Source organism: Morone saxatilis, unplaced genomic scaffold (assembly GCF_004916995.1).
Source record: "Morone saxatilis isolate NCDOM2014 unplaced genomic scaffold, NCSU_SB_2.0 Contig24, whole genome shotgun sequence".
In the NCBI taxonomy this organism is placed as follows: Eukaryota; Metazoa; Chordata; class Actinopteri; family Moronidae; genus Morone; species Morone saxatilis.
In genome coordinates this window covers 2,666,604-2,677,053 of record NW_023339807.1, presented here as the reverse complement: position 1 = coordinate 2,677,053, position 10,450 = coordinate 2,666,604, and the positions used below count along the sequence as shown (strand labels likewise).

General features: G+C 41.2%; 1 protein-coding gene across 1 annotated transcript in view; it reads left to right on the top strand.

Moving 5' to 3' along the window:
- Positions 1-450: 450 nt before the first annotated feature.
- The window catches only part of LOC118335685 (ectonucleotide pyrophosphatase/phosphodiesterase family member 2-like), a gene marked incomplete at its 5' end in the record, with an annotated part of 28,848 nt that continues 18,848 nt past the window's right edge, over positions 451-10,450 (top strand). Inside the window, 8 exon segments of the mRNA XM_035672110.1 lie at positions 451-526; positions 529-668; positions 1,323-1,428; positions 6,454-6,609; positions 8,669-8,794; positions 9,795-9,855; positions 9,994-10,091; positions 10,234-10,313. Coding sequence (XP_035528003.1) covers positions 451-526; positions 529-668; positions 1,323-1,428; positions 6,454-6,609; positions 8,669-8,794; positions 9,795-9,855; positions 9,994-10,091; positions 10,234-10,313 — 843 coding nt within the window.

The window sequence follows — 10,450 nt, the reverse complement described above, 5'->3', positions numbered from 1 at the left end:
CTATCTGTCTACCTGTCTGTCTACCTGTCTGTCTACCTGTCTGTCTGTGATGATTTGCGTATGGTTAAATAGTAGCGACAGTACTATTAATGCTTTGTGTTATGGAGCAAAAGAGAAGATATTATTATTTTTCCCCACCAAAGTACCAGAACTAGAACCAGTGTGGAAAATACTGCCGCCAACAACCGCTGCTATAAACCACCTTTTAATATGACAATTTATTATTGTTTAGTTAGATTAGCCTACAAGTCTTCTATTATATCTGCTGAAGCCGCAGTGGAATGATATTGTTGCTGTTCATACAGTTGTGTTCATTGAATTCATTCAAACTGATATATGTCAGGCATTTGCCGCGACCTCTACAGTATGGCTTTCTGCAGGCTGATTATATGAAGTTAAATCCTCATCTTCCTTCCTGGTCCAATTCAGGCACTGTCCTGTATTATCTAAATCCTGGCTAAGATAAGAGCCCTCCTCCTGCCCAACACCAATAAGAATCCGGTGCGCACCTTTCAGTCACCTCCCCCTCTCTCCCTCCTGTTCTCTTCAACGGTCCTCCTCTCTGGTGGTCCCTCTGCTTCGGAATCAGCATCACTCACTCTCCGACCTACAGCACTCAGGACTACGCTCAGCCCGGCACAGAGAGGAACATGTTGCTGCAGAAACTGGTACGGTAAGAGTCCGTGCCTACAAGTTTGAGCTGTAGGTCCCTTCTGAATAGAGACATGGCTGTGCGTAAACCCGTGCGTAATTGCGCATTTAGCCGTGTGTTTTAGTAGTTGGCGTTATTCATTGTGGCCGAAAGGACATTCTCCTGGTTTCCTTAGCTTCTGTTTCCCGAAACCCCCATTCTTTCCTCTCTCCTCCCTGCTGCTGAGCATTTGCAGAACAATTGCAGATTCTGTCCGTTCGTCAAACTAAGGCGATTGTTATGCGGATGCGGGTGGTCCCCATTCACTTTGAACTAAGCACCTCAGTAGTCTTGACAGGTCATCGAGAAAATGCAATGAGCAGGACCTGTGTTAGACCAACTGCAGTGAAGGAAGGGCTCTATGATCTATCTGTGGTGTGTTCATTTATGCTAAAATGTTAATTTGAAAATATTGTTGCAGCCTACAGAAGGCTCACTTTTTTTAAGGCCAACAAATTCCAAAATAAAAAAAGTAATGTTACATAAAAACAAACAGGGAGAACTGACCAGAATAATTCAAAAGTACTGTGTAGTATATTGTCTAATGGAGAATAAACCTCCTGTCCTTTGATAAGCCTGAAGCAGTTCTATAAATGATGTTCTAATGTCGAGTATGTTGTTGTTGTCTCAGTTGGTTTGGATCCTGTCAGTCCTGTGTGGCACTGATGTGTGTTGGGGATTCGCCTACGACCGGCCCAAGCGCTCCGGAGAGGACGGGACTTCAGCCAGGACAGAGTGTGAGTAAGCTGGAAACACAAGAGAACATCTTTAAACTGCTTGACCCTGAACATTCACACAATACTGGGGTGGCCATGAAAACTGTGAATCCCTTCCACCTTGACCTCTGACCTCCTTGTGGAAGATAGCTAAAGGAAAAAGTATCAAACTGACAAGAGTAAGCAGTGAAACTGGATTTTCAAGTGTTAGAAGAAGACCCGGAGATCCATGTTTGGTGTAATAGAATTTTTGCAAAAAGAGCCTCTCCTTTCCTTTAGGCATTAATACAGCTTCACATCATGTGATATACAATATGATTGGAAAACAAAGATTTGAGAAAGAGCTTCAGTTTGATGGCCATCACTGTGTGAAAGGGCGAATGTGGCTTGTAATGTAAAAGCGCTGTAAGTGGCCAAAAGGCGCTATACAAATACAGGTCCATTTACCATTTGCCCCTTGGGTCCTTTATAGCAGGGCTGAAACAAAAGATTATTTTCATTACTGATTAATTTGATTCATTGTCTTTCATTTATCTTTAAATGATTTGCTTCGTTCGACCAAAGAAGTTCAGTTTATACATAAGAAAAAGAAAAGGCACAATTCCTCACAGTTGAGAGGCAGGAATTACATAATGTTTGTCATTTTATGCTTGGAACTGACAGATCCCTTATCAAAACAGTTGCCAATTCATTTTCTGTCAATCAATGAATTAATTAATCGTTTCAGCTCTGCTTGAAGAATCATTTTTTACAAGTTGTTTTCTGCTGTGTTGAAGAGAAACTGGTGTATCAGCGTGATACTGGGTAGTTACTGCTGCAATTGAGTATTCCAGTTGTATGTATGACATTAGACCAAGAAGCATTACATCACTAGTCTGAAAAAGCAATTCATTGATTAATTATGAATCAATACAAAAATAATTACTTTTAGAAAATCACAAAAATATTTGTGAAAAGAGCTGCAATGTAAGCTACGTCCACGAAAAGTTGCTTTTTCTGCCACTGTCAGGCTCAGACTGTTATTCTAAGCGTCAGACAACATTAAGCAAATTATCCCTACAGAGATAGATCTTAATAGCCATAATATGGCTGTCTCCCACCAGACTCCATAGACAAAAATGGTCTTTTACCTTGCACATCATCATAAAATTGTAACTTCAGTCAAAGTGGACAGAAACAAAACAAAACTCACCAAAAACAGTCTTGTTAGTCTGCTTTGGTCAAAATAAATCCTTAATTCATATAGATGATAGTTTCAGTGGCTCTACTCAGCTGCTCTCAGAGCAGACCGGCTATGGAAACAAACCACAGAGCGGATAGTAACACAGGCAGAGGGAGAGTGACACCATTCTCTGCTCAGGACACCATGACTCCACTTTACATAGCAAATAGTTTGTTGTTATATTAATGTTTTAAATCTAATAACCTTTAAGTTCATGTGAAAGCCTCTCAGCATACATTAACAAGACATATGTGTTCAGCAAAGAAAACCCGAGAAAAATGCCCACACTTTAATTAAGTTGTCAGTGTGGCTCAGCACGGGCCATGTGAAGTGTGTTTTGGACCTGTGTTAATGTATCTTGGCCAAGTGCAGGTAGGACATGCCTAAAGCTATGCTCCAGGTCCAAGACACGCGCAGAAAACAACTTAGAGTTTTTTTTTTAGAGCTGAGTAAATCTTGAACCCTATGTGAGCTTCAGGTGCAATCAGTCACCCCGGCATCAACCGGAGTGACACACGTCTACCCCCGGCTGTCTCCAAGACCGCTCCTCTGAACATGAACAACATGCAATTAGATGAGAGGCAACTTTCCACATCAGCTCCTGAGGAATTTCTCCTGCTCCGTTTATTTGCTGGGTTATTTTCTATATGAAGTGTCTGCCAGCGCATATGAAATGAGCGAGCAGCAGAGAGCGCATGGTGGCGGGGGTTACAACGGATCACTGTGACCCTGCGAGGCTGTGATTGGGCAGCCTGCGTGGGGCTTTTTTTGAGGAGAGAGAGTGTGTTTGTGTTGCTCTACCTTGAGTCAATATTAAGAGAGCATTGGAGCTCATTTTCTGCTCCAGGTTCTCAAACCCTGTCTGCATGAGAGGGGAGAGGTTTGCCTCACTGTGTCTGTAGATTGTCATAGCAACAGGCTGCAGCTGCAGTCTTGTCTGGAGTTCGGTTGCTGTTTATTTTTTGTACAAAAAAGAAATGCATTTGTGCACACCATGAGTGTGGATTTGCAGGAAAATTAAAACACACCTCACAACTCTTCTCCGATGCTTTATTCACTAAAGGTTATCTGTTATTGTGTGTCAGGCTATCTTGCCTTCATCAGGGTGGTAAATCACCATAAATCCAAAGCAAGATTGCAGTCATCTTTTTAAAATAGTTTTTGCTGAATACTGTGTTTACTGTAAAAACAAGATAAGGGTTTTTGTTTTTACAAAATACAATTCTTAACCCTAACCAGTCAATGATTAAACAGGTTGAAGCTCCATTCCTCATTACAAAATGAAATAGTAACTTCCATACTCTGTCAACCTATTTAACACAGTATAGTCAATACTCTCTTCCATCTCTGAACGCTTACGGGTAGCGTTAGCCCTGATGCTGGGTTGTCATTCTACATATCACAGCCCTGGATCACCATCTGTCAGAACCTGGACATCTGAGTCATTCAGATCATAAAATTTGTTACATGAAAAATACAAATGCACCAGAAGGCAAGCTATCTGCTTCAGTCAGTCTTCTGTAAGATGGGAAAAAAACAAAAACACAGCAGGATTTACTTTCCCATTTAAGTAGAAACAAACCATGTGTAATTCACCTGGCCTACAGAGGCAGTACTGAGCGCTTTTGCAACACAGCGGCAAGGATGAGGAAGAAATCCTGCATCAAACATGGATGTCAGCCACAGGTTTCTCAGTCTGGTCGGCTCTGGCCGTCGCCATCTTGGCAGTCCTGACTCCGCTGGCTCCCGGCTAATCCAAAATTAGAGGTGTAAGGGTGGAGCTGAGGTTGGCTGAATGAAGTCTGGTTACTAAAAACAGCCACCTGTGACGGCACCCACCTGTCAGTCAAAGCGGCCACGCCCTTAGTTATTCACAACTTTAAGCCTTAATATAATTATGATGATAATAATAACTATTATAATTAACAATAACTGGTGGGTCATGAACAGGTAAATTAGCTATAGAGATCAAACCTGATTATTGCACCAGGCTGTAAACATTTACATTTACATTTATTTCTGCTGTAAAGTTTAATATGGGGCCTTATGGAGATTGACTCACTTCTGTAGCCAACCTCTACTGGGCGTTTGAGGAACTGCAGGTTTTGACACTTCCGTTGTTACCGCTTGGTTTTTACATGAGGAACATCGGTCACTGCTATGGCTTGGAGACATCGTTAATATTAATGTGCTTTGACAAGTCAAAATGAAAAAGGCCTATTGAGCATGATTCATTGTTGACTTTGGAAACAGAACAAAAAACACCTACTAGCTTTTTCCAGATCATTCAGTCTCGTAATACACCTGCCTAACCTTGTTTTTTTCCATCCAAAAAGTTGCTTAGAACATTTGCTTTTTGAAAATCCTCAGCTTCTGAGTGAAATCTCCTAGTTTGGGTAGCTAGATGGTGGTCCTGGATCAAGGCTGGGATCATGCTCACTCATTTCTCATCTCAGTCAGTTTGACCACACCATCCCCTTTTAAGTATAATTCTCATTATTCTTAAATAACCAACCAAACTCATAGAGCCTATAAGCTGAAACAAAAAGACATCCAAACTTTTCACCTTTGACCTCCACAGCCACAGCGACAGAGCAGCAGTCGGTCTTATAGGGAAGAGGGGATTGATGCTGTACCACGAGTGTGCTGTGCCAACCAGCTCAGCAGCATGAGTAATTAAAGTGTAACACCTCAGTTCCTCCACACAGAGTACATATGCACATGCACGCACATACAGTATGTCCACACACAGACACACGGACGCGTGCTGAAAATCTCCTGTTGGCATCCTCTGGTTTTCTCTGCGAGCGGGGTTGTTTTTTCTTGAGGCGGTGGACAAGGAGCATGTTGTTCCAAATGTAGCAATAAGTTCACTCTGTCTCGCTCTCAGATCTCCAGGATGTCTTCAGTTAAGACAGGGGCTTCTCACACTGCGCACCGGGATCCAAACAGGGCCACCGTCCTTTGGGTCCTCAGTGGACAAGAGCGTTATTGTGTTGTAGGGAGCCGGAGCGTCCCCTGGGTCAGATAGAATTACCACAGCTTGAGAGGATTTAAAGTTCGGTAATGGTTGTGTTTGGCACATGGTTTACAGACCCTTTGTCACAAATACTAGCAAAGAAAAAGATTAATTGAGTTGCAGCTATTTTTAGTGTTTGTTTTGACAGAGTAGTATGTTATAATTAGGCCGTATTTACGGCAGCAGGTCAGTACAGGTTGAAACTTTTCATTTCCTCTGAAGACACATGAACAGTGCAGCCAGTCATTCATTTTTTTTACCTTATGCTTTAAAGATGCCCTTTCTCATTTTCTTATTGCACCCACTGGCCGAATGCCAAAATATCCTCCCAGTTCACTGTTAATGTTTTGGAACTCACACATGAAAAGTGTTAAGTTCATCAGCAGTGACGTTTGTGGCCGCCACTGGGAGCTATATATTAGGGACTGTGGTTTACTGCCACAGTGACTTAAGCTTTCATAATAAAACCATCACCACATTTCTTAGTAAAGCAGAATGTAGGAGCAGAGGATGATTTTGTGAGGGAAGATTTTTGCAAACTTATATCTAAACACACACACACACACACACACACATCTCCCCATATATTCAAAATATTTTGGACATATATTTGACTGATAGCGAGAGACAGCAGAACAGTTACTGCTGGAATGCTGAAGTTCAAACAGTTTTCAGAAGGTTTCAGCAGCGGTTGGAGACACCAAAGTGCAAACCTCTGCCGCTTTGTCCTGCAGCAGGAAATACAAATAAGATAAAAGTGTATTCGTGTCAATGCTGACTGAATCTCTGTGTCTTTGGTCCTCAGCCCGCTCTGCGTCTCAGTACGTGGCGACCTCCGGCTCCTGCAGGAACAGGTGTTTTGAGCTGGTTGAGCTGGAGCCACCAAACTGTCGCTGCGACAACCTGTGTAAGACCTACAACGGCTGCTGCTCGGACTTCGATCAGCTCTGCCTCAGGACAGGTACTCATCATCCTCCCTGCTGATTAGGTTTTTCTTTCTGTGTAGCTTTTTATCCCGTCTTATCTTCAAGAGCAAAATGTAGCTGTTGAAACCAGACACACCAAACACTGTCCTAGTGTTATATGTTCTGTTATTTTGAGCATTAAAAAGTATTATGATTTAAACTCACTGGCACCATTTAATTTTAGAAATATTTCTTAAGCAGAGGAAAACAGGAATGAAAAACAAATCTGAGTGCCAGATTCTTGGCAGTGAGTTTGATCAAGGTTTCTCTTGATGGGGCAGGTCAGGTCGGAGAGGCCAAATAAAACAGTCTCAGATTTTTTTGTCATTAAGCAGCAGGAAATCCTTGGACATCCGGCATTTAATATCCATCAGGTGGTCGGGAATTTTTTACCAGCTAAACGGGAAATCAGCCATGTAATGAGACTTTTATGTGTTAATGTGTCAAGATGCTTTTGATTTACTGTATTATTCCATGTTTTCACCAGATAGATGTTGAACATGAACATTAGAACAGTTCTCTAAATGTTGAAGCATAAAACCACAAGATATTCTCCATTTTTTAATTACTGATGAGGGAAATATTGTACGTTAGACTCCATTGCATTTATCTGATAGCTGTAGTAACTGGTTACTTTACAAATTAAAGTTTACATATGGTAAGCCTATGAAATGTGTTCCAGTTCTATATGTTATGCTACCCAGCAGGATATATTAGTGGTAAAGAGGCCGCTTTTCTACCGAATAAACGGACAACGTTACTATTATTACAATTTTATATTATATTCAATGCATAACAATAACAGTAGAGATAAACTGTACAATGGACCCAAACAGTGAACACAATAACTGCAGGAAGTTTGTGTGAAACCAGAGATTTGGATTTGAAGTACTTGACCAAAATGCTGAGATATAGGCCTGCTGTCTATATAGCTGTGAAGCTTTGGGAACTCGTAGTGGGGGTCAGGACCCCCAGGTTGGGAACCAGTAATATATATTACATATTAGCTCCACCTCAAGCAACTACAACTGTAAAATCCTACTTTCACATTAATACATCATCAACATTTCTCCTGCACAATTGGAACAGGAGGGTGAGGCGAGGGTCTGGCAATCAACAACTACACCACTATTTCCTTTAAGGTCATTCAGCTAAAGTTACTTGGATACTTTTACTTATAATGGTTTCATAGTGTCTTTAGAGTGTGGTACTTTTACGTCCCTTTGCGTTCATTAGGAACTACAGTGTTGGTCATAACTGTACTGTACAGTGTGTTGCCATGCTATAGAGCCATTTAGCCAGACCCTGATTATTTTGGATCAAATTATTTATTTCTGCCAAGAAACCAACTATCAGGGCTTAATGATGTTTGTTCTGGTAGAGCTACAGACATTTCTTAAACATTGGGGAGTTCCAATTATTGTTCTCATTTGAAAATTCTTTTTGCAAAACCTTTTAATCAAGACGTATAAACATCTAGATATCATTCTTAAGCCTGATTCTCCAGCTGTTTCGTTGTATGAGCAGGAAATGAACAAGTTTCTAACTTATAATGCAAGCTGTACTTGTTTGTTGCTGTTTCTCCCTGTTCCTTTTGCCTTCTTTCTCTTGGTCTGTCAACATTTCCCCCTACTCCTTCCAGTGTTGGTGGTCTGATTTTATGTTCTCTCCTTCATCCTGGTGGTCTTTGGCTTACCACTGCCTTGCCACTGTAACCCTGCCTGTGCCCAAAAATGACGATTACTTGCTTGTATTCATGTTTTTACCCTGACAGTGTCAAATCCCGCTTTTAAGCTACAACTCTCATTTGCTGTTCTCGTGTTGTGAATTTGGCCAGAATGCATGTCGATGTTTGTACCAAACTGCGGTGTGCTCAGCTGTAAGAGTATGCAGCCAAACCACTGTAACGTTAATATATCAGATTTCATTTCTCAGTGCTTGTGGTTGCAGCACTAATCCTTCAGATTTGGTTTTAAAGTCTACAGTTTTTGGTCCCTGCTGGTTCTTGAGTGAACATCTTTTATTCTTTGAACTAAAGTGTGTTCCCGTACACAGAGGGAGGTTATGAGTGCAGTAAAGATCGGTGTGGGGAGACTCGAAATGAACAACATGCCTGCCACTGCTCTGATGACTGTCTGGCCAGAGGAGACTGTTGTACCAATTACAAGACACTGTGTAAAGGTTTGCAACTTTAAATGTCCTACATATCTTTGAATGTCCTCTGTATTACAGTACATACAGTGATTTGCAGGGAAAGGCTCACTGTCTAGATTTGAGGTTATCAGGACATATTTTATCTTGCTCGTCGCCCCTCTGAGTTCTGAACTCTTAGATCATCTTTATCAGCTGATGCCTACACTCACAAGGTTGATTGGTTGAACAAACACATCTGCAGGCAAAATGTCTGCTGTGGAACGATTTTAGGCATTTGCAGGATACAGGATAACACAGTTCCACCTGAAACAACATGTGGCTAAGTCAACAATATATATGTATTGATTGTAATTGGCATGGAAAAATGGAATTATATATGACTTTTCTTGTTTTAATATTATCATCGTATATCAATCTGCTCTCTACATATCAGCATCGGCCATTGAAAAACCCATATTAGTCAACCACAAGTTTGCAAATCTGAAACGGGCCATATTTAACAAATAATGTCACCAACCAAAGAAAAAACCCCATCAGATCTGAGCAATAAATCAGAATTGAACACTAAAGCTTAGCCTAAAACTGAAACTATCACAAAGTAGCCTCTAGAAATCTAAATAAGTGAGTTTTCACTAATAAACATTATTCAGTCACATTTGTGCTGTCAGGAAAAGCTCCACTCTGTCAAGTCAGGAAACAGCACCTCCTATCACTACTACAGTTCAAATAAGAAAGCCACTCTTCCAAGAAAGGTTTGAGGGTAGGGGAGAAATCTGATTACTGGCCTGCAGCATTTATACACAGATATAATGCTTTTAAATTCTCTGTGTGCTCAGACACATTCAGTTTGGAGGTTTGGAGGCTATAGGAGCATTTCTGATATATCTTTAAAGACTTTTGTTTCCTTTCTTTAATCCAAAAATAGTATTCATTTGGAAATTCATTCTCACTGTTCCAAACCAGCCAGCTTGTGGTCATACATCACTGTGTCTCCCTCACTGCCTCCTCTGATATCATGTTCTTTCAGGAGACACTTCATGGCTGCAGGATGCGTGTGATGAGATCAAGATGGCTGAATGTCCTGCTGGGTACGTTCACATCTGAGCAGCAGAATTAAATGTTAAATCAATTATCAATCAGTCAAAAGCCTCGGAGTGGACATTTCACTAACGTGCAGTTTGTTTTCTCTTTTAAATGTCTTAAATATTTTGTGTGTGTGTGTGTAGGTTTGTGCGGCCGCCACTCATAATGCTGTCAGTGGATGGTTTTCGAGCCTCTTACGTGAAGAGAGGACACACCGTCATACCCAACATCGAGAAACTGAGTAAGTTGTATAATGCCAAAGGGAGTATGTTGATGAATTGATTGTTTTATGAAGACATGAGTGCCAGTAAACAATCAATAACTGATTTGATGCTGTTTGTGGCTAATCTGGGTGTTTTCTTTTGCTCTGTCCTCCTTTTCAGGAACATGTGGAACCCATGCTCCATACCTGAGGCCTGTGTACCCCACCAAAACCTTCCCCAACCTCTACTCACTGGCTACGGTATGGCACAGGAGCACTGATGTTGTCGTCAGCAATCGGGTTGTCAGTTTTGTCAGTCAATAAGTAGTAGTATGCAACTTGTACAGTGTGATGTAGAAACTTGAAGCCACCAGTGCACTGAGAATGGACTTTACAGT